Source organism: Esox lucius, chromosome 7 (assembly GCF_011004845.1).
Source record: "Esox lucius isolate fEsoLuc1 chromosome 7, fEsoLuc1.pri, whole genome shotgun sequence".
Lineage (NCBI taxonomy): Eukaryota > Metazoa > Chordata > Actinopteri > Esociformes > Esocidae > Esox > Esox lucius.
In genome coordinates, this window is record NC_047575.1 from 13,362,820 (window position 1) to 13,388,129 (window position 25,310).

General features: G+C 43.7%; 1 protein-coding gene across 1 annotated transcript in view; it reads right to left on the reverse strand.

Moving 5' to 3' along the window:
• pcxa (pyruvate carboxylase a) overlaps positions 1 to 25,310 on the reverse strand; it is an 83,817-nt gene that overhangs the window by 37,563 nt on the left and 20,944 nt on the right. The window contains exons 8-10 of the mRNA XM_010900528.4: positions 22,601 to 22,719; positions 18,373 to 18,535; positions 1,031 to 1,213 (exon numbers count right to left, since the gene is read on the reverse strand). Coding sequence (XP_010898830.1) covers positions 1,031 to 1,213; positions 18,373 to 18,535; positions 22,601 to 22,719 — 465 coding nt within the window. The remainder of the gene's footprint in view (positions 1 to 1,030; positions 1,214 to 18,372; positions 18,536 to 22,600; positions 22,720 to 25,310) is intronic.

Consider the following 25,310-nt stretch of genomic DNA (forward strand, 5'->3'; position numbering starts at 1 on the left):
GCTGCTGCCTCGAACCCTGACTGAAACTACGCAGGCATGCATGCCGTTTCATTCAAAGCCATAGGAAAACTAGGGGCTGGCAGAACAAGAACCCATTCCATGCAAGCAATGGAATTATACAGACAGCCATTACTACCATTCAAACCGTGCGGTCAGGTGAACATACGATATTGACCCTATTGTATGAACAAGAAAGAGTCTATTGATCTGGATCTCAGACTCCCTACATTTCAAAGCCCTCTTCAACACATAGCTGAAAGTGCACCCCTTCCTGCGTGCTTCTTATCTGCTAGCTTTTCATCCGCTCCGTCACATGCGTATCCACGAGGCAGCCCATCCCACTGTATAATTAGCTCCTACTTCCCGTTGCTACTAAATAATTGACCACTTAAAAATGATGCCATTTATAAGATCCGCTACTTGCAAGAAAACATTATCTGGGCAAAGAATATAAAAAAAAATAAACATCTTGGAGAGCTGAAATGTTTGTCATTATCTTTCCTCCCCCTGTAGAGCATGTAGATTAGTTGAGGTGTTAATCTGAGAAAGAACAGAGCTCACCTTACCCGGCAGAACATTAGCACAGTATTTAAAATGCCTTTGATCAGGGCCAGATTCATCATAAAGGGATAGATGACCTGCCTTGCCTTAATGGCACATAATGGCCTCCGTCTCTGTGCTCCCTTAGCCTTTCATGGAGCCACTGCTTTATTCTGCGCTCCTTCCCAGAGTTGCCACTTTCAGCACTTTTCACTACGCCGCTTTCCCCTTACTATGACTGTGGCACTGAAAACATCGTTGACCATTACACAGTAATGACACATGCAGACAGTTTCTGAGGGAGGTTAAAACGGGCCACTTTCTAAAGACGCACTTCCAAGCACTTTTGAGTTCTCCGACAAGTTTTAAATTCTTGATGATGGGATAAAATTTGGATTTCGTAGCCTCCCAGCTCATAAGACATACTGCTTCGCCACCTGAAGTGGAGTTTAAAAAGCAGAAGTGTAAAATAGCCCGCTGTGGACCTTACCTTGACCCCTCTGACGCGGAACTCTGCCAGGGCCCGGTGCATCTTGGCAGCGGCGGCAGGCAGGTCCTTCCCACTGGCGATGACTTTGACCAGGAGAGAGTCATAGTGGGGGGATATGACCGCACCCTGAAAGGCAGAGGCACTGTCCAGACGGATGCCCATTCCCTCTCCCGACCGGAACACCTGAGGAAGGACAATAGGGGAATTGTGGGTGTGTGGTCCAAGATGCAACCTAAGACAGGAATTAGTGAGAGACTGGCCTGCTGCACTGTATGTAGTAAGTGATTAAATATACATCCTTTGAACATTTCTCTCAGCGTCATGTTTGGAAAGTCACTCAATTAGTCAACAGTAGTCCCGACTGTGGCTGTGAGGATGTTTAATTAGATGATACCCTATAACAACCTCCATTTCATGGTTCAATGAGACTCGAACAGTTCATTTGAAGACTTTTGATTGAGGTTCTTATTGGAATGACACACAGATACGGCGGTTCATTGCCTTTCAGGCTTTGTACAATGTCAACAGAACAACCAAGAGACCAGCACCAGCCGCCCAACCAGCAGACACTGGCTTAGTGGGTAACAGAGTTGGCTTCCAGTAACAAAACCACGGAACCGCTGAATAATTCAAGCTTGGCACTACCATACTGTGCTCATCCTCATTGGTGGAAAATGCCCACTGAAAATGCAGTCAGATCACCATTGAAAACTGCAGTCCTGTCTCACTCCGTCAGGGTCAGGCTCTCATTCCCAAGCACCCATCATTCTGCCTTCACGTTCCTCCCAGTGCAGGGATTAAAGCCCTGTTCACTCCATTCTCACTGTTTGAGTGACACCACAGGGAGGACTCCTGCACAAATCAGAACAATCGAAGCCAAACAGCCTCCCGGTGCAATTAAACACATCCACCTGCAATGGGAGCATTACAGAACCCCAGCCTTCATGTGGTGAAGCCCGACTGGGGGCTGGGTGGGGGGGGGGGGAGAGTAGAAGACGACAACATGTTCTGTCCTGTGGAGGGATGTCTGCTCCCCCACCCCCAGGTGCTGTCAGCTATCTTGGAACGCTCATGTTTAACTTTTCCAAAATCAACCCATTAGACCAAAATACAACATGACAACCTTATCAGAAGATCTTACTATACACATTAGCATTTCAGTATAGAGTGGTTTGAAAACACTGGCTCACAATCAAAAGAAAACTACCAGGTTGTAACTCTGCCTTCCAGACTGGAGCCAAGTGGTGCAGGACGGCACTGGAAGACGTCCAATCAGGCTATCACATCAGAGTGACTGAAGCCTTTTGGGCCAATCAGTCAGCGTGTCGTCACCGCCCTCCATCGGTCTCGCTATAAACTAGCCTGTCGTTTACAGTGTCTTGGAGAACCAACTATGGATGACCGCGCCCTGGTCCCGAAGCACAGACAGCATCACGGGAGGGAGGTGTGGAAACATGCCCTTATTCTCATCAGCATCCTAGTCTGACGTTTCAACCTCTGTCGCCAAGGCAACAGGGTGAATAAAGATGGCGGCACGCCAACCCAACTTCCGTGCTCCCCGTTTTCTCATTAGACACAGCAACCCTTTTTTCCCCCCAAAGTAGGTCACGACACCTCCACTCATTCCCTTACAGACTAAAACCTGGAGAGTGAACAAGCACCACACTGCACCCACAACAATTCACCCTCCAAGACACCCGACTACCCACCCAAACTGACTTCAACACCCCAGCAAAGCATTCCCACCTTCATCAGCAGGGGCGCTTAGAACCTCCTCTCCCTCACTGCGTCACTCACTCGGAACGACTTCAAACACCTCGCTTCGACAAGTGGAACCAAGGTTTAGCCTAAACTACAGTGAACTGAAAAACGCATAACACGGCCGTTTGAGAGGGTCTTGTGGAGGAACACGAGACACCAGACATGTTTAACATGTCTACGTACCACATTCTTCCTGGTGACCTCTTCAACACCCTGCATCAACGTTCCACAAGGGACCCAAGTTAGACTAGATGAACAGAGTGAGCCCAGCATGGCCAGACAATGGCCTTTATAATCAAGATGTAGGAACAAGGGTTTTGGCTGCAAGATATTTCAGCTGTTTTTGTTACCAAGACAAAATAGTTAGCGTCTCTCCAGTTAAAGGGCCAACAAGTCCAGAGATGGAGTGTGTGTGTGTGAGAGAGAGAGAGAGAGAGAGGGGGGGAGAACAACATGGACACTCCTGAGCTCTCCCATCCGTAAGTGTTGTACCTCCACCCTTCGAAACTGAGTGGTCTGTCCCCTCGCACTTTAATGGATCGAACAAGGCACAGTGACATGGCAGTAGGGCACCACCGCTGCTGTTAGGCAATTAGGACACCAGCAAAAGGCAACTCAATTCCCCTTCTGCTCACGCTCACACACATGGCTAGCCAATGTCTACCGCTGTCCAACCATCACACACACACACACACACACACACACACACACACACACACACACACACACAGACACACACACACACACACACACACACACACACACAGACACACACACACACAGACACACACCAAATGTTTCTTTTAAATCTAGATAACACGGATAAACAAAATCAACCCTTACAGGGCATTCACCTCAAATAAGAAAAGTAGGGAATGTAGCCAACTAATTCTACTGCCCGACTTAACGGTAGCAAAGCCTGGGAGGAGGATAAATGCAAGGCAACATGTCCTTTCTGTTGGAGGAGCGTCAACATGGGACAGGTAAGGGTGGATGTACACTCACCTAAAGGATTATTAGAAACACCATTCTAATACTGTGTTTGACCCCCTTTCAGAACTGCCTTAATTCTACGTGGCATTGATTCAACAAGGTGCTGAAAGCATTCTTTAGAAATGTTGGCCCATATTGATAGGATAGCATCTTGCAGTTGATGGAGATTTGTGGGATGCACATCCAGGGCACAAAGCTCCCGTTCCACCACATCCCAAAGATGCTCTATTGGGTTGAGATCTGGTGACTGTGGGGGCCATTTCAGGACAGTGAACTCATTGTCATGTTCAAGAAACCAATTTGAAATGATTCGAGCTTTGTGACATGGTGCATTATCCTGCTGGAAGTAGCCATCAGAGGATGGGTACATGCTGGTCATAAAGGGATGGACATGGTCAGAAACAATGCTCAGGTAGGCCGTGGCATTTAAACAATGCCCAATTGGCACTAAGGGGCCTAAAGTGTGCCAAGAAAACATCCCCCACACCATTACACCACCACCACCAGCCTGCACAGTTGTAACAAGGCATGATTGATCCATGTTCTCATTCTGTTTACGCCAAATTCTGACTCTTCCATCTGAATGTCTCAACAGAAATCGAGACTCATCAGACCAGGCAACATTCTTCCAGTCTTCAACTGTCCAATTTTGGTGAGTTCGTGCAAATTGTAGCCTCTTTTTCCTATTTGTAGTGGAGATGAGTGGTACCCGGTGGGGTCTTCTGCTGTTGTAGCCCATCCGCCTCAAGGTTGTGCGTGTTGTGGCTTCACAAATGCTTTGCTGCATACCTCGGTTGTAACGAGTGGTTATTTCAGTCAAAGTCGGCCCATTCTCCTCTGACCTAGGCATTTTCGCCCACAGGACTGCCGCATACTGGATGTTTTTCCCTTTTCACACCATTCTTCGTAAACCCTAGAAATGGTTGTGTGTGAAAATGCCAGTAACTGAGCAGATTGTGAAATACTCAGACCGGCCCGTCTGGCACCAACAACCATGCCACGCTCAAAATTGCTTAAATCACCTTTCGTTCCCATTCTGACATTCAGTTTGGAGTTCAGGAGATTGTCTTGACCAGGACCACACCCCTAAATGCATTGAAGCAACTGCCATGTGATTGGTTGATTAGATAATTGCATTAATGAGAAATTGAACAGGTGTTCTTAATAATCCTTTAGGTGAGTGTATGTAGCTAATAATCATGACAGGGCAGTAACAGTCATGTGTAGGGAGGTGGTCTACAAATCCTGGGCTGGTCTTCAAAACTGGATAATGTCTGGAAAATTGGCCTAATAAAATAATAGTTCTTGCTCGAAAAAATGTTTGATTAAATTTGCCATGTGTCTACTCAATATTTTAATGGTTCGTTTTCAAAAGACGCAACCTTAGGAAATGCTGCTGTTCAAAACTTGTCCTTTGTGGTATGCCTAGGAGGAAACGTTTTTATTGGACATTCGAGTTTCAAAATCACATGGAGGAAATGTCCCCAAGGGCAAGGATAATTTGAGTAATTCGCTCAAATTGGATTCAAATTGTCATTTAGTTTTATTTTTATCACACACTGTTTATAATGTTTGTTTACACTTATTAATCTTGATAAGAAAGCCACAAAACAAAAATTGACCATAGGCTTATAATGTAATAAATGACAGTTTTTCCTTTGTAATAACATTTTTGTATATCCGCATCTTAAAAAGTATAATACCAGAAACTGAACCAGGCAAGCCTTACTATCAATATAGGTGACCAACTGATTTCTTCAAGTGAAAGGGAGAATCGTGTAGCCAGCAAAGTTTGTCTATCCTGAACAAATCCTAAGGCATAATGTTTTGACTGTGACAGGAGTCGAACAAGGGACCTGTTGTTGCGTAGTCCGCATTTCTAATCACTACGCTACTTACAGGGGGTAGGCAGTCAGTCACTCACTAAGAGACATTCACTCTTCTGTGCTGGCTGCACTTACATAGTCTGGCAAAAATAGTAAAATAGTGTAACTATTATTATAATAAATAATAAAAAGAAATAATAATACATTAACGAATTAGCCTAAGGCCCTTACATCCAAAAGAGAAAGGCACCATTTCGGAGTGGACACTGTTCTGCTTTGGGGGAATTTTCCACTGTCTGGCCATTCCTCTTAATCATTTTATATAGGAATAAAATTGTCTAGGGTCTACAGGAATGGGCAATGTAGTCTGAATGTCACTGCAGTGATGCCCTGCAAGACAATGTTCATTAATGTGTAGCAACTAAACGGTGTACTCAATAATCACTGATAGACGATGCGATCGCATACATGTTTGTTTTCTATCCTTGTGGGGAGCAGAAAATCCTAAATTCTAAGCATAACCTTAACCTCAATCACCTAAAAAAAATAAAATAGCCAAAACATAATTCCTAAGCTGGAAAAATCCTTTTTCCCAGTGGGGACCAGCAAAAATAAATAAATAACCTTGTGTGTGGAGTGGACCGCTGTGTGTGATTTTAATAAATAATGCTAACTTCTGGTCCCCACCAATTTTGCAAGACCTAGCGCGCGTGCACGCATGCACTCATGCACGCACATCTTCACTGAGTGGACACCCATTACCACACTTGCAACGTACATTGCAGGGGAAAGTGACATCATCATCAATAATTCATGGTTTAGGCGGGAAAACACTGCAGACGGCAGCTCTAAACACACAACCTGACATCCCCAGAAGGAGACCGCAAGCAGACCAAACAAATGCACACACCGAAACGTTAACATACAGTCAAACTAATGAGGGAGGGATCAGCGCCGGGGAGATTAGCGCATTATCAAGTGTTATTATTAATTACACTGGATCTCAAAGGAGAAATAGGAGGTCAGAAGACGAGAGCACGGAGGCGACGCAAGGAGCAGAGGGGCTTTGGAAGCACTGATCCCTGGAACACACAGCAGCAGAGGCAGAACAGGGTTAGAAGCCATACAGAGAGACTGCAGATATGACTCACAATCACATTTGGCTGGAAATGACAGACCCAGGTGGAGGAGTGCCATGGTGGGCCAAGGTTGAGGAGAGCCAGTGGGAGACTAATCAACAACCAACTCTTAAGCAAGCACAAAAGGGAGTAGCAGAGGAGAGAGGGAGAAGCAGAGAACAGAGGGAGAAACTGAACAGGTGACAGGAGCACAAAACAGAAGGGATTACATGACACCATGGAGACGAGCGCAAAATAATTGTTGTGAAAACAAACGGATGCTTAAAACAAACCAAGAAGGTACAGGGGAGAATGGAGGAGTGGAAGAAAAATGAACGGCATGCAGAAAAAGGGAAAGCAGACAGGTATTGTGGACCAAGGGAAACTGAAAAACTAGTGAGAAGGAAGTGTTTAAAACAAAATGCATCAGAGAAGGCAAACGGAAGACAGCGGTGGGAACGAAGCAGAGTGGAGGCAGATAAGGGAATAGAACAAAATTATTTCAGGAGAGCTAAAGAAAATTGAAAATTAGAAAACACTAACGCAAGCAGACAAGGAGAGTGCTAGAGGAGCATGGGAGAACGAGGGTAAACCGGGTGAAAGGGAGAGGAGTAGGAGAATGGGACTGGGGGGGGGGGGCATGGTGAAACCGGTATGGCTTACTGAACTGTGGGGAGACAGGGAGGGTTTTATTACCTATATAATAAGACAGTGGTGCAGGGACGTTTTCCATAACAAATCGAATGTCCATCATAGTTACTGGAAATGGATTTATATTGGGGGGGGGACAAGAGTTGGTGGGGGGTGGATGCACAATGATATTAATTTCAACGTACAATGCCTTTGGACAATTACTTTCTCCAGATTGTGATTTTAGACTTAATTATAATAGATTATATTTATTTCTTATTGCCATCAATCCACACCCACACCCCAACACACCCCCAGCCAAAATTTGGGTCAATTCATTAACAATGAAAAAGGCAATCACATGTACATGTGTATTCAGACCATTTGCCAAGACACACCAATTTGAGCACAAATACGTCCTGTGCCCTTTGATCATCCTTGAGATGTCTCTAGAAATTTCATTTTTGATAAACCTATTTGTAAAGTAATTGATTGGACATAATTTACAAAGGCGCACACAGATCAAGGACCCAAACTTCAGAGTGAAATTCAGAGCATTACCAAGCCATAAAGTCCAAGGAAAATCGCCGTAATCCTCCGGAATGGGTAAGGTTATAAAACCATGTCTTGATGAAGCATTGAAAGTTCCCAAAAACACACAGGGTGCTGTCGTGAAAAAATGGAAGAAGGTAAGAGAGGTGACAAAGAACCCAATGGGCAGTTTAACAGAGCTTCAGTTTAACAGAGAGAAATATGAGAACCAGCCAGAAGTACAACCATCTGCATCAATCAGGCCATTATGATAGAGTAGCTAGGTGGAAGACACTCCTCAGGGGCATATGACGTACTGCCTCAAGGACAGGAGAATAATTTTCCGGATCGATGAGACCAAAATTAAATTATTAGCATGGTGGTAGGAGCATCATGCTATGGGGATTTTTCTTAGCAGCAGGAACTGGGAGACTGGTCAACATTCAGGGAAGGATGAACAAAGCAAAATACAGGGGTCCTTCAAGAAAGCCTGATCCAGCAGGCACAGGACTTCAGAATGATTAATCTTTCAGCACAACAAATACCCAATGCACACAGCTGTGCTTTGCGATGAGTCTGTAAATGTCGGAGTGGTCCAGTTAAAGCCTGACTTGAACCCCCATTGTTCACTCATTTTTTCTATTCAGTCGGATGGAGCTTGAGAAGATCTGCAAGAAAGAATGGAAACTGCCCAAATCTAGGTGTGCAAAGCTGGCAGAGGCATATCTAAGAACACTTGCAGCTGTGATTGCTGCCAAAGGGGATCTACAAAGAACTGAATAAATGGTAAGATTACACATGCCAGATATTTTAGTATTGTGTACATTGACCATTTACAATAAAAAAAAAAAGTTAAGTCTACAACATAAAATGTGGAGACAGTGAAGGGGTCTGAATATTTTCCGAAGGCACTGTATCAGAAAATTGGCAATGTATTTCATTTGAAGCAGCAGGGACAGATTGTTTCTGAAAGGTTATTCTGCAGGGTCTGCAACAGATGGGGTTCTCCTCCAATGAACAACACGTGTTGTCAGTGCCTGTCTGAAAGGTGTAGCCTATAGAGGTTTAATATGGAGGACTTCAGAACCTATATACCTTCACAATGGATATTTCCACATGGTAATTACCCTGGACAGCGTGAATGAAGCTAGACAGGTTTGTTACCAACATATGAGAATGAAAAAACAAGAGCTGACATAGCAGGGGTATAAGACTACAACACAGAACAGTAACCAAACACATACATTACTAAATAAAACAGCACCATGACAGAAAAGACAGTAGAAGCAAGAGCAAACATTGGAGCCCGAGCAGAAGACACTAGAAGACACTACGAAGAAGGGCAAGTGTGCAGACACATTCATTCAGGGGATTCAGAAATCCAGCAGATGGGTTTACAGCATTATTTCAAACCCTTTCATTTCCGTCTATTGGCCACAAATCTGTATTCAAGGCTTGAAAATCACAAACCCAAAACAGTAGAGAAGGATAAAATAGATAGCAAAGGTTTCTAATTTCAAAGCACTATCCTAGGGATGCAACTAACAACTATTAAGATAATAAATTAATCTGTCGATAACTACTTCGATGAATCGGACAGGAAAATACATACATTCCCAAATTAAATGGGTTTTATTTCAAATGAATCAGAGTTCAGTGGTGTTCTTATCCTTTTACAATACCTTCATTAAAACTGTAGGAAGTAGGTATAAAACTAATAAAAACATGCAAAAACAAAAGGGTTATCAAAATTTCCTTTTCAAGATTGTTGGAAAAGCATTTCAAGATACTACATCATGAAGCAGGTTGAGAGACATGTAAATGCCTCAACGTTTCTATTGTGCAGAAATACAGTACTCACCAAACGTGACATAAATGAGTTAATTCATCAGTAACATTGTGACTGCTTAGCTAGCCGAAGCTGCTCATGCATTCAAGATTAACCATTTCTCTATTAAAGTGTAACTCCATGAATACAAATTACAAAGAATGACAAACATTATTTAAACCTATAGTGCTGAGCCCTCTTCATTTTCTGTCATCAAGGTTACAACTTGTTCTCTCTTTAAATGTTCGTGCATTACAGATGTGCTTCTGTGCCATCAGTGTTCTGCCCGGCAAATTTCGCAACAAACTGTTCTCGTTGAATTTAACGTAAACTGATCCTATACTTGACATTTTTGGTCATACGTGACTTCTCTGCGTTGTATTCTCAGTCATCTCATTGCTATCTTTCAAAATAGCGAATTTCTTGCTGCGTCTCATGTAGACCCAACTAATCAATAGTGAAGTTCGTTGCCAACAATTTTTATCATCAATTTTATTTTTAAATCAATTAGTTGTTGCAACCCACACAAGGATTCAAATCTTTCTCCCCTGCCTTCTGCTTTCATTAATGTTGTATGTTCTGTATGTAGTAGTGGACTGATTCCATAGCAATACAGTTGGGAAGGCCACTAATGGCAACTGCGACAAAAGGGACAAGAAATATCCATCTCCATGCTAAGTGACAGTATCAATATTGCATTAAAATCTGCCAAACCAACTGAAGGAGGACATGACATTCTCAAAATCAGTCACCTCCTTTTCTAATCTCACCTCATATCAATGCAGTAGTGAGGCCAGCCGTCTCCACATCTACAAAGGCTACAGAACAAATACATAATGCTCAACTCTTCTGGGAGCATGAAACATGGACAAGTTGTAGTACAGACGCATACACGCTTGATCCACCTTCATTATCCAATACTGGGTCGCTGGATCATCAAAGCCAACACGCCTATATTTGGTTACCATGGAAAGATCGCCCATCTAACAGGGAAGGGGAATACAGAGCAAGATGGCCGAAAAAGGGTTATCTTCCAGGCTTGACGAAAAGATGAAACAAGCTGTTTGAAAACAGAAAACACTCACTTTGTGAACCTTTATAAACAAACGGCTATGCTATTCCAAGAACTGGATGAGATCAGCTAGTCATTTAAAAAGTTAAGGCCGTCTGAGCATAAGGATTGTCTGGGCGTATCATTCAGGGGTTATTCTACATTTCAAATGATGAATAAATGGGCCCGCCAGTACAAATTAGCCTGAGTAGGAACGCACATATCGAATGGTTTCCTAGAATCGGTTCGGCTAAGTAGCGGCTCACGTATTCATCCCACTACGGATGATGAAGACAGGACAGGTACTAATACATATTCAGCAGCGAGGGGAGCTGGGGAGCTCAGAGCAGGGCGTGGCCAGGATGGGTTGCCATTCTAAATTAACTGCTTATGTAGGTGAAGAAACGAAGGATACGAAATCATCCAGGCCCAGTCGATCCATGTCATGTCATTTTCTGGCAACAGAGGTTCAGTTCATGTGTAAGCTAGCCTACAGACCACATTCATTTCTGGTGAAAAAACCTAAGAGAGCAATAACCTGGTCCCGGAACAACAAGACAGATCACACAGCCAGAGAGCCTAGAACATCAGGAGCCACAAACATACTTTACTTGCAGACCTTATATAAACATTTAATCCCTGCTTGAAATTCACAAGTACATATTCCATTCCGCGACTGTCTGTCTGAGGGAGTATCCTGGCATTTTCTCCACTGGCGATTTACCAAACATGGGAACACAGGACCTAAGACAGAAGACTAATGAAACTAATGCCTTCATTCCCTGCCTGGGCTATTTAGAAACCATAGCCAGTAAACACAAACGGCCCGACATGCTCTAAACATGCGCCAGAAGACCTGTGTACACCAACACCCAAACATGAATGTATTAAACAGACCAATACAGCAACTAGCGTATAACCATGACTTTTGTTCAACACTCTCCGATTCAACTGAATTCATCGCCTCCGAGGCATTGGCGGCGCCCTTGGAGAATATCTGCAGGAACAGCGGAGCGTGTGGAGTTCAGATGACAGCCAATCAGATGAATGAAGGGAGATTATTGGTGCCCCCCAGCACCTCATCAGCACAATGCAGAGCTCACAGTGTCAACAGACCGGAACGCATCAGCTCAGCATTCATCATGGTAATTATGCTGTTCACAACCAACATGGACGACGACCACGCGGTGATCAAAGGAGGCCGGGCCGATTTATTTGGCCGAGTCATCCTAACATCCCCTTGGTGGAAAGGTACCGCGTGTCCAGGTGCAGTCACCTGCCCGGTTAGTGAACAGAAGGCACAAACCCAGACGGTCTGTCAGAATAATTGAGAAGGAATCGTTGGACAACCTAACAAAGTAAACTGATCCTATGGCAGTGACTTCCTACTGCACCGCTGACAAGTATTAATGTTTCTGCTCCCTTCCTATTAAATTACGGTGCTACTACTCCCCCTGCATATCTGAACACCATCCATTATGAATCACATCCTCGTTTTTCATTACATCTTCAAATGAGCTTCGGAAGGAGAAACAGCGGGGAAGATTGCAGAGCTACGGCGGCACCCCTCCCTCTTCTCTGTCTTTACTAGATGTCACATTTACACGTTGCTTACAAGTTGTTGTTTTTTTTTCTCCCTGGCACAAAGATTCTTATTTCCATAAACGTCTGGGAGAGCGGAGAAAAAAAGGGCGACGGTGGGCTTGAGACTGGAGAGGGCTCAAAGCCAGCCCTCATTCAGACAAACATGGTGGGGAGGAAGCAGAACTTGTCTGTAGTGCGTACCTCATCTCCCAGTCTGTCTCTGGCCGGCACTGAAACACCGTGTTTTACCAGCTGTCTCCACTCTACGCCCATTGATTTCACATTTAGAATGCTTATTTTCCCCCACATATTTTTTTTTTTGGGCTCTACGCACCACCTGCTGCCTGTGGACTGCTCTTTGCAACCCCTTTTAAAAAGGTACTGGCAGGTTTTGGATTTCCGCCCAACATTTCATGAGACGCCCATATACAAAAACAGGTAATGCGGCTTACATTCTAGAAAGGTCACTTTAGTTCTAAATACGTGCACCGCTGAGTTGTCCTCAGTTGGGCAAAAACTAAAGACAAGTCTGTTGAGGACAACTACATGGTACAAAAGGTTCTGAAAAGACTACATTTCCTCGTTTAACAAAACTTTCCATTAAGTAAACAAACAAAACTAAAACGACTTACTGTAAGATATAAATCATTCCTATAATGGTAAAACATGATTTTAGCCTTGGTCTGTCACTGGTTCTGAAGTGGGGTTTTACCCCAAAGTCCTGACTATGTTCTGTTTCCATTGACACGGACCAGCACCAGACGGCCAGTAGGCCGTGACCGAGTAGCCCAGCTCTAACTTGCTACCAAGCCCAAGACTTAGGGTGCGGTTTGACATGTTACATGCTGTTAAAAAACACTGCATGCTGCGCTATTCAAATAGTAATATGAATCATTTGCTTAGTCTTAGATCTAATGAAAACCCTCATGTGAACCCTAACAAACAGATCCCTGATAAAATAAAGAAAATAAAGCTACAGAACAGGAAAGCAAAGACTGTCAATGGAAAGAGTTGGAATGACCAAAGTTGTCACGATGCCATTGACATAATAGAAGCACAGATTTTACAACCAGAAAAGTTTGACATTACATTTTTTGCAGCCGGAAAGCCAAATCGTGTTGATGGTTTACTCTTCCCTCTGGATCTGAGCCAGTCAGAGCCCCTTAAGTCCTTGGTACCAAACGTCTAGTCGAAACAGTAAAGTCTAGAGCCAACATTAGCATAAATCACCAGTGTAGCCGTGGTACTGGGGTGAAGCACCAGTGGAAATGCAGCATAAGCATGGACCTATCCTGACAATTCTCTCTTATGTCAAAACAAAAAAATGGATATGATGGTATTCAGTGACTCTTACATTTCATAAAACAAAAGATTTGTGTAATCCTCTAAATGGGGATTAAGACCTCAGACACCGGTGAATGCAATTAACTACCAAGGCAGGACAGAATACCGGCACTATTCTAGGCTCGACGTGTAGTTTTGTTACTTCAGATGTGTAAACCTCAATCTTAGCCAGTGCAATACAGGGCTCAGTCTCATCCGTGCTGACAGAACATTATACCCAGCACCCAAGACGGCCAAGACGACACAGAAACAGTCGAGTGTTTGCAGACTTGGCTCAACTTTAACTTTAGGCACGGAGTGATTTGTTCCCTCTGTGACGAGGAGAAAGTGATCTTGCTTCTATTCCACAGAGTTATTTTGTATTTGTTCAGGTTGAGAGATATAAATCCACCGGAGAACATCAGAGCAAGATGACATCGCAGCTGATACCTTTCACTAGGCTCTCCCTTTTCATATGTTGTATGGCAAGCCAGGCAGAGGGGTGCACAGCTGGAGAATGCATTCTTTGTCTGGATTGGCTATATAATGCCATGTGTCACTCCCTATGCAAATAAGGTGTCCAATTTCACATACTGCATCGTAGCGCAGAACGTTTCAGAGTATTGATGTTGCGCAGTTCAAAGAACGCTCTGTATACAAAAATGTCTGTCAAAACCAGTCCTTAACCACTCAAAGTTCCCTAAATGTGGGACTAAATATCTAAAACATCTATTCAAGTGGTTCTCAAACCTTTCCTCTAGGAGAAGCAGGTATTGTACACTTTTGGTTGAGTATGTGAACTGCTTCTACGCGATTCTGTAGTCTAGAGCTTAAAATGTAGTTGACAAGATAATATAGAAGAGCTTGCACCTTCCAAACAAAAAAAAAATGTTTTTAAATACACGAAATAGCAGGGGGTCCCTGGGGACAGGGTTTAAGGGCAACTGGTCTAGCCCATATTCTTATTCCCTCATGAACAATTACTTTGGCTGCATTACATGCTGTTCAATTAGAGGCAAGGAAAGTGAAAGGTTCAAACTGAATTTCAAACTGTCTGCCAGTCCTCTTTCCATTCCTCCTCCCCACAGTCTCCATCCAGCCAGATAGCTCTGCACAGGATTTGGAACTTCGAGGACGTCTTTCAAGTCGTGGTGAAAGTTGGGAAAAAAACAATGACTTTGATATATCCTTCAGTGTCAGTAGCGTAGAGTGAGAAATCCATATAATCTTTTGCAGGACCTTGATGCAGAACTTGTTTACTGAGATAAGCAACACTTGATTTGGGATTTCATGGAGAATTGCTTTATCACAGAAGGAAAAAAAACATTATTCACTCAGCATGTAGACCGCTTGATAACTGCCAACATTGAGATGTTGTCCAACTGGCCTGAGTTAAGGCAGGTGTTTTGACTGTCATTCAGCTGATGTACTGTATAGAACTGTTTATACAACACTTTATTCTGCATGCCAGAGGGGCATTGAACACAACACAGACAACTCACTGGTCATGGATTTACAGCTTCTGTTCTGCAGCAGCCTGAGGAGTTATGTAATCAAATGGGCTAAATTATGAAATAAACCTTTTCCAATATGACATGTTGAGTTGCCTGAGGCACTGTATCATTTCAGATTTTACTAATAAATCACTGTGCAGAGAGTTAAAGAAAACGCAAGGTAGAGTAGAAGGGAATGCCATGGACTCAGCCTTATTCAGAGCCATCATTGGATGTACAGTGGGGAGAACAAGTATGATACACTGCTGATTTTGCAAGTTTTCCCACTTAAAGCATGTAGAAGTCTGTAATTTTATCATAGGTACTCTTCAAATGAGTGACGGAATGTAAAACAATTGAAGTATTTGATACATCAGAAAAGCAGATCTGAATATTTGGTACAGAAACCTTTGTTTGCAATTACAGAGATCATACGTTTCCTGTAGTTCTTGACCAGGTTTGCACACACTGCAGCAGGGATTTTGGCCCCCTCCTCCATACAGATCTTCTGCTGATCCTTCAGGTTTTGGGGCCATCGCTGGGCAATACGAACTTCCAGCTCCCTCCAAAGATTTTCTATTGGGTTCAGGTCTGGAGACTGGCTAAGCCACTCCAGGACCTTGAGATGCTTCTTACAGAGCCACTCCTTAGTTGCCCTGGCTGTGTGTTTCGGGTCATTGTCATGCTGGAGGACCCAGCCACGACCCATCTTCAATGCTCTTCCTGAGGGAAGGAGGTTGTTGGCCAAGATCGCGATACATGGCCTCATCCATCCTTCCCTCAACACGAGGCAGTCGTCCTATCCCCTTTGCAGAAAAGCATCTCCAAAGAATGATGTTTACACCTCCATGCTTCACGGTTGGGATGGTGTTCTTGGGGTTGTACTCATCCTTCTTCTTCCTCCAAACATGGCGAGTGGAGTTTAGACCAAAAAGCTCTATTTTTGTCTCATCAGACCACATGACCTTCTCCCATTGCTCCTCTGGATCATCCAGATGGTCATTGGCAAACTTCAGACGGGCCCGGACATGCGCTGGCTTGAGCAGGGGGGACCTTGTGTACGCTTCAGGATTTTAATCCATGACGGTGTAATGTGTTACTAATGGTTCTCTTTGAGACTGTGGTCCCAGCTCTCTTCAGGTCATTGACCAGGTCCTGCCAGGTAGATCTGAACTGATCCCTCACCTTCCTCATGATCATTGATGCCCCACGAGGTGAGATCTTGCATGGAGCCCCAGACCGAGGGAGATTGACCGTCATCTTGAACTTCTTCCATTTTCTAATAATTGCGCCAACAGTTGTTGCCTTCTCACCAAGCTGCTTGCCTATTGTCCTGTAGCCCATCCCAGCATTGTACAGGTCTACAATTGTAACCCTGATGTCCTTACACAGCTCTCTGGTCTTGGCCATTGTGGAGAGGTTGGAGTCTGTTTGATGGTGTGTGGACAGGTGTCTTTTATACAGGTAACCAGTTCAAACAGGTGCAGTTAATACAGGTAATGGAGTGGAGAACAGGAGGGCTTCTTAAAGAAAAACTAACAGGTCTGTGAGAGCCGGAATTCTTACTGGTTGGTAGGTGATCAAATACCGAGGTCATACAATAAAATGCAAATTAATTATTTAAGAATCATACAATGTGATTTTCAGGATTTTTGTTTTAGATTCCGTCTCTCACAGTTGAAGTGTACCTATGATAAAAATAACAGACCTCTACATGCTCTGTAAGTAGGAAAACCTGCAAAATTGGCAGTGTATCAAATACTTGTTCTCCCCACTGTATACACAAGACAGATCTTCAAATTTTCAGAAATTTGTCATGGTCTTAAATGCTCTTGGCTTATAATGGTATCCAGCTTAAGTAAAAGAACAAGCTAGGTCTGTTTCAGTACGTGAATGGTAGAGGATAGGCTTTGAGGGAAAGATTGCCTTCTCCACCAAGAGGCTTCCGTGAAAGAAACAATATACACAATTTCAAAGCAGGAAATGCTTCAGTTCATCTTAAATGTTTTGTTATTTAAAATACATTACAAATAATGAGGTAGGCGGAGTCATACCTAGTCCCTAGATCAGGCATGGTAAACTGGCGGCCCCCGGGCCACATGTGGTTCCCACCCCCTTTATGTGCGGCCCTCAGATTAATTTAGAAAACAGTAAAAGCATATATACAGTTATTTTTTTTATATATATCATGATTGACCTTAAATGTGTTGGAACCAAAATCTATGCTGGAAACAAAACATGAAATAGACTTTAAATCATTTTTTGCCTGTTTACATATAAAACAGTAATGTCAGGGTTTCAGAATGCTGGGATGTCTTTCTGAGAGAGTGTAGCTGACATGTTTGAGCCATAAAACACTTGATGATACCCTTAGAGTCTCTGTACAAGCCAAAATATCATTGTGAAAACAGCCAAAAAACCTATAGCGTTCAAAAGGGTTAATAATCGTAATACATGGATATGGGCGTGTTCCCCTGATGACCAGTACATAAATTCTGTGGCCCCCACCACCATCCAAGTTGCCCATCCCTGCTCTAGATGTTATTTTTGTACGCCTCTACTGTAGGCAAAGTCATTCACACTACTGATCACGGGATTATCTGAGATTTCTCAGGTAAGAGGACATCCTCTGACGATGCAGTAAATCTGAATGCTAGTGCTGCTCTGTTCGGCGCGTCGCTTGACCAGACACCAGCTTCATCTGACAACTTCCAAACTCAGTAGGAAAGACCAAATGTACAGACTCAAACCCAGATGGGTCGAGTTCTTTCCCATGAGAGACTGACCTTAAGCCGGGCTGCGTCCTCTAATAGTACCCCTGAGGGCAATCTGAGGTTAGTTCTGAGGCTGAACTCCGACACATTAAGACAAAATCCTACTCCTCTGTAAATCAGAGAGCAGGGAGACCATCACACCGATGGGCATTTTGGGCAGATTCAAGACTTTCATGTCAAACATGACCGGGAAGGGGGGGCTGATATTCTTCAATTGTTTATTCCCAAAAGCAACAGATCGGACAACGGGAATGGGATCAGTAAACCCAGTCTGCAGCGCCAACTAAACAAACGTAAACAAAACTGGGAAACGGACATGAATAAGTAGGGCCGGGCAGAGTCTGCCCACGTCTGCGACGGCTGGGGGAACACGGCGCGTGACGAGGGAGAGACTGCACCTCACCGTCGGGGCAGGGGGGTGGGCCCTTACCTCAAGCCGTCCAGTGTCAGGCTGGAAGCCACGGGCAGGGTCCTCTGTGGTGACGCGGCATTGGATGGCGAAGCCGTTGATCCGGATGTTATCCTGCTTCAGCCCCAGCTCTGGCAGGCTGCGCCCTTCACACACACGCAGCTGAGCATGAACCAGGTCCACACTGACAGGATACAGGGGAGAGCACACAGACCACGGCACTGTTAGAACGCACAAGGAGAACACCGGTAAACGCAGTGCGCGTGCGTATAAAGTTACAACTCTGGGCTATCTAATGTTGGTAGTGTGGAATTATTACTGTATGTTTCGCAACCATGTGGCCAACAACCTACCAGAGACTTCAGACACCCTGTGAAATTCCCCCACATGATCCAAACAGTATGGTGACATTCACAACTGACACAAGTTCACACTCCAGCACCACCACCCCACACACAACCCACCCATCTTCAAAACGTGCCGTCGGGGTTCATGAGGCACGACACACCTTCGGTGCAATTGGAGAAAAAAATAAAATAAAAAGAATGGCGAGATGAGAGGGAGACGGGAAGGGGAACTTGAGTTCAATCTGAGGGGAACAGAGCGCAGAGAAGGTCTTCAGGGTGAGAGAGAGAGATAACTGGCAGAGTCTCCACTGTGACCACAGCCGACAGCCAAGAGGGAGCTGGAACTAGTTTCTTTCGGTTCAGTCATGGGTGGAAAGGAATAGAAATATGGAGCGTCACACGGCTGTGAAAGCCAAAACAAAAAAGCCTCAACATATTCCTTTATACAAATATGGGCCCATTTAGAAATTCTAATTAAGAAAATTTGAAATATTTTGAAAATCTATTTCCTTGTCATTTGCTAGAGCGCCACAAAACGGGTGAATGTTTTTTTAATAAAGGCAAAGTCTAACAAATCCTTGGCAAGGACACTGCTCCTTGACGGCTAAAAAGTCTGCACGTATGTCTGCGCCTCGAGGCTGAGAGAAGACTTTCCTCCCAATAACAGAAAGGGACAGAGTTATACTTGCTTTAATGTTGAACATTAATAATTTAAAGGAACAAATTATCTGGGCGGGATCTTTAGTTGCATCAATGGATTTAGACATTTTGGCTGATAGTGTCACTTCATGAACAGTCACACACGAGGAAATGATTATGTTGGGCCCTGGGGCAGACTGGATATTGTCTGATTAACAGAACACCCTCTGAACTGATGAAGTCAACTGCAGAATCAACAAAACAGGGCAACAACATCCAACTGTTTAGCCTCAACTGACAATCACTTCATATTCCCATCCTTTAATGTACGCTAGGGTTTCAGGGAGGGAAGACTCAAATCACCAAACTGTACTTAAATGGAAGGAAAAACATAAATAAAAATCGGGAGAGACAGTCAGATGCAAACCTAATACCGCAGTCTCGTAATTTTCATTTAACATTAAAAGCAGGAACTTGAAAATGTTTTATTCAAAATGGCTTCAGAAGTTTGTTTTATTTTTTTATTCCTGTTTTACCCGAAATGTTTCAAATACAAGGCTACCAAACTGCAACAAATGTGAATATCCAATCTAAAACACGATTTTTTGTCACAACACTTCTGAATTAGAAAAAGCACAAAGACATTATCCTTCATCTAGAGCCGTCAAACTTACACGTACATTGTACAAAAACATTATAGAAATTGTGCAATTACAATTTAGTGGCTGAAACATGACATTCAACATAATAGCTGACATTTTGGCAGCTGAATTCACAATATTTGCACTGCTCTTTAAACATGCGCCGGGTCAAACAGCCAATCTATGTGAAGAGGACACTTCATTTGTCATCTAGCAGCAAGTGGCTACATTTCAAACTTGATCAATAAAATATAAATCAAAGATAAACAGGCACATCTGATGAATCCACTGAGACGCTGGCGTTTTCTAAGACATAAGAAACAGTGGCGGTAATCCATTTAAACGTCAGATATGCACTAAACAATGAGTATGTGCTTTTCCCCACTGTTCTCTCATCTAACTTCCAGCATTCTGAGCACTGAAAGACTGCTACATCCCTAAACTGTCTGGGGTGGCTGGAAGAAAGAAAAGAGGTGGAGAATAACATGAAGACACAGGGAAGGGGGACAGGAGGAGTCTGCATTGCACAAAACCAAAGATTTGATATGAGCTGGAAGCAGAGGAAGGGGGGCAGGCAGAGAGGGGAGGGAGATTAATATATTCAGTCTGATTTTCTATTCCACTTTAATAGCGGATGCCAGGCAACCAATGTGGCACTAGTGTGAATGCACGTTAGAAACACCATGCCCCTCTCTCGCCTGATGAGCCCAAATCCTTCCACGAAAAACATCTTTCCTCTTCACCCCATTTTTCCATGAGATCCAGGTCATCTTTGAAACGGTCCTCCAACACAGCAATCTGTTGACAAGCTTCCCTCATCCTGACGAGCTGGTTCAGTCCTCCCGTTGCTGTAGCCAACCCAGCTCTTGCCTCGCGTTTTTCATTCTTTCAAAGTGGAGACCTGCACAGAACGTGCAGCTGCAAACCAGCCACAACTGGGTGATTAGAAACCCATTATGGGGTCAGTGACAGACAGCCCACATAGAGCTGTAAACACACACAGCAGAGACACAATAGATCTCCGGGAGAGAGGGTGGAGAGTGGGAAGGAGAACTGGAGTGGTGCAAATGCTGACAGAATTTAGGTCTGCCATAAGCCTGTCCTAACTGAATTTATAGGAGGAGAAGCAGAACAGCACAAAGCACTCCACCCAGAGAATATGGGCTCCATACGGCTGGACTGTGGTGCCAGCCGTGCTCGGTTATGTTACTGCAAGGCAGAAAGAATGCACCGAAAATGACTGCTATATGAGAGAAATGCATTAGGAGAAAGGTGAGAGGAAGAGGGAAAAGGTTCCCCCACTGGGGAGGTTACTTCAAGGAGTTAACACATTATGGTGTCACGGGCCATTTCCAGTGATTCCTATTACTACGCCGACTCACGCGGAATGACAGAGGGGGACCTTAATTGGTCTTAATCACTATGACCAATTGAAAGTCATACAGGCAGAGGCAGGCAGCCAAAACCGAGCGCAGCGTAACAGCTCCCTCATAGGACCACTACGCAGACCTGAGAACTCAATGTGCAGTGTTAAGAGAACGCGGACTGTAGCTGGGTGCACGGCGTGAACACCCCTCTGGCCAGTTCCCAAAACAAGAATCAAGGGCATTAGAGTCATGTGCATTTCCAGACCCAATCACTCACAGCAACGCTCTGCCAGAATGCAAATTGCAATCTGACAGTTTCAATTTCATGCAACAAGACGGACATTTGTAATAAATGAACCTACATTCCTTCCACATGGCTAGACAGGCACAAATACTGAGGTCTGTGCCAGGAGGACAGAAGAGGTAAAAGAATCATACATTTCCATCTGGGTGTCGGGAATCAGGACGCGCGCACCACGCACAAACACACAACACAACAAGGGAAAAGGGATGCTGCACGGCTTTCATCCCTCTTGAGTGATTAAACAGATTACTGAGGCTGCATACGAGTGCACAACTCAGTCTTATTGTCAGTGTGTTACCTCTGAACGCATGAGACAGGTGAGATAAGGCATTTTATCATCGCTAGTCTCCAGAGTGGCAACTCCAAACGGCATCGTTCCACCGGACCTGATCAGCGGGCTAGGATTCTGACAACTCAGAACCAGGACCGAGATTGATACGGAATGGAAAGCTGCAGGACAAACCGTCTGTCCCAAACTGTCTGTTATTTCACTGTTTACTTAACGGTTGGCGCCTTTGCTTCATCACTCCACAGTTCTTGGTTTAGCCTTCCATCTGGTTGTTCCTTTCTTCCTTCAGGCTGAACTTTGTTCACCAACTCTTGTTCCCAAGCAGAGAGAAGCAAAGTAAACCAAATCAAGCAGAAAAAGCATCTACAAATGCAAATAACTCACTCACTGGCTTTAGACCAAAATGTTTTTCCCCTACCATGAAAATTCTTTCATTTTAAATCGAAACTACAGATCAAAAGAACTAAAACAAATGTAGCCCTTAAGTATTGGCAGCCAACCTTTAGAGTAGCCTCGAAGCATCAACAACAGAGACTAAAAGAACAGTGTTGACCATCGGTGCCACTTGACGTGATCTGACAGATAATTTGATGGGACAGGGAAGAGCCTTACAGATTGTCAGCCAGGTGACGTGATAATGCCAGGTAACCACAGCGACTCACTCTGTGATCTGCTCGGTAACTGTGTGCTCCACCTGCAGACGGGAGTTGACCTCGATGAAGTAGTGTCTGCCATGTTTATCCACCAGGAACTCCACCGTGCCAGCATTTTCATAGCCCACCTGTACACACAAACAGACCCAATTAGATTAAATTACCAGTAGCCTGCTATTGGTTTGTCTTAAAACATGAAGACAAGCATGTCATGGCTACCTCTGGACACTCGGAAATTGGACAATATTAATAGGGATACATTGAAATGTTTCTTAGAGGAAATTTGAAGGCATTATACAGCGGCTTCAGAAAGTATTCATAACTCCACTTTATGGACAATATGTTGTGGTGTAACAAACTGAACATTGTGGATTTTTTTTTTTTTATTAAAACCTTCATGAATTTCTCATGTACATAAGTATTCAGACCCATTACTCTGTACAGGGATCCTGTGCGCTCTGGATTAGGCGTTTTTCAAGAAACTGTACTTTGCTCCATTGATCCCGTCCTCAGTCTTGACAAGTCTCCAAGTCCAAGCCGCTGAGAAGCATCCCCATTGCATGATGCAGCCACCAACATGTTTCACCGTAGGGATGGAATTAGTCAGGTGTGCTGAACACGGATGTCAGACGTAGCACTTGGTATTCAGGCCAAATAGTTTAGAGGCATGAGGGAAAATGTTCAAAGTCTTAAAGCGGCAAAATGTTCTTAAAGTGGCATGGCAACTCTAGGTGGCACGTCATACTCTTGACTCAGGAGTGTCTTCCATTTAGCAACTATACCATTAAGGCCTGATTCATTGAGTGATGCATTGATGGTTGTCCTTCTGGCAGGTTGTCCTATCGCCTCAAAGAAACTCTGAAGCGCTGTTTGTCACCTCGCGGGTTCTTGTCACCTCAAGGCTTGTCTTGCCTGGTTACTTCGTTAGGCCAGCTCTAGGAAGTCTCTTGGTGGTTGCAAACTTCATTTCACAAAGACAGAGCCTACTTGACTCCTGGGAATTTAAATTGCTTCAACAGTTTATTTCTTACCTTCCTCAGACCTATGCCTTGACAATTCTCTCTCGTAGGACTATAGAGAATTCATGGGTTGGTTTATGCGCTGACACGCATTGTCAAGTGTGGGACCTTAAACAAAACTGTAAAATGAATGTATTTCTGGAAAATGTGGGGAAGGTGCAAAATTTGCATACATTGGTCAATGAAAGAAGTGGAAAAAACTGATGTAGTGAACCAGAAGGACAAAACCATGGTTCTGTCATAAATATGGCCATTAGACTAATGTGGTCACAGTTGACCCATTTTCCATACTGTACCATAAGTCATTCATGGCTTTGTAAGTGGTATAGAAAGATACAATCACATTTTAAATAGGACAACTTACTACCCATGCCTCCTGACATTTTTATCATTCAGGTCCAAAAAGTCCCTTCCGGCGCACAGGTGATCATGTCAAAAAGCTATTGAATTAAAATGTTCTCTGCTCTCTCCTAGCTGTACCACAAGGTTAGTGGAACAGAAATCTTGTAGTTATGTAGTTTAGAATGCCACCCTGCAATGCCACAGCTCATTTTGTTGATGGCACAACAACCCATTATAAAAGGAACTGTCAGGTAGGCATCTTTTGAAAGCTTGGACTAGGGTCACAATTACTAAAAGTTCCAGCCACTTCATTAGGCAAAACTCCTCATTATGAGAAACAGCAAATCTGGCTGCAACTCAATATTTAAAAATGCCGACATGGTCAAAGGGTTTAGTTACTGTTCAGCAAAACATTAAAATGGGGAAGATGAGTCATCTAAGCGATTTTGACGGTGGCATGATTGTTAATTGCGTCATTCTCATGAAAATCTTAGGACGTCAGCTATTTCTGAGACACTGGAACCACCATGTCTGATACCTGGCATGTGTACCAAATGAAGTGCCTGGTGAGTGTGTCATCTTCGTTTCAGGCTTTCACATGGCAATGCAGAGTAAAGGGTAAGAATTCCAGTGTGCATTGAAAGGAGTAACAAACGAGACACTGTACAGCAAACTGTTTGGGAATTTTGACACTACAGGACATATAGAAATGTAGCTTTGAACTCGAACATCAAGCTGGCATGTACAACAATATCAAAGCAGAATTGTCTCATCTTTCCCCTTAATTAACAGCAATCCCGTGAAATGTTGATGCATTTTTGCTAAAGTTGCCCAATTAGTGTGAGGGATGAGGGAATGCTCTCACTGTGGGCTGTCAGTCTTCACCATTAAGGAAGTGAAGAACAGTGTCTACTGATATCAGGAATACCATGTTCCGCTGGACTCCAATGTAAGCATGTGGCAGTGTCCAAATCTGTCATTATAAGACTTTAAACTGATGGTAATTTAATGCTGGACAGTTTGAAAATTGCATATCAATCCTGAAATATTACTTCAAAAGAAATTTTTTACTCCTATTTTATGAAAACTTGTCTCACGCAGCTCTACCAGGCAGCTATTCTTCAATGCTGGTACATAATTTTTGGCACAGCCTCGACTCCATTTAAAGAATCTATAAATTCCCCAAAAATTTACTTGATACAATGAATAATGAATGCACGGCCAAGAAAGCAATTGTTAATCTGAATATCCTACAGAGCAAAACTAAACCTACTAAACGGGGAAGCAACAACTAAACTGACAGCTAATATCTACAAGAGACAGCGTGTGATATCCGGGACTGTGATTATAGTTATGAA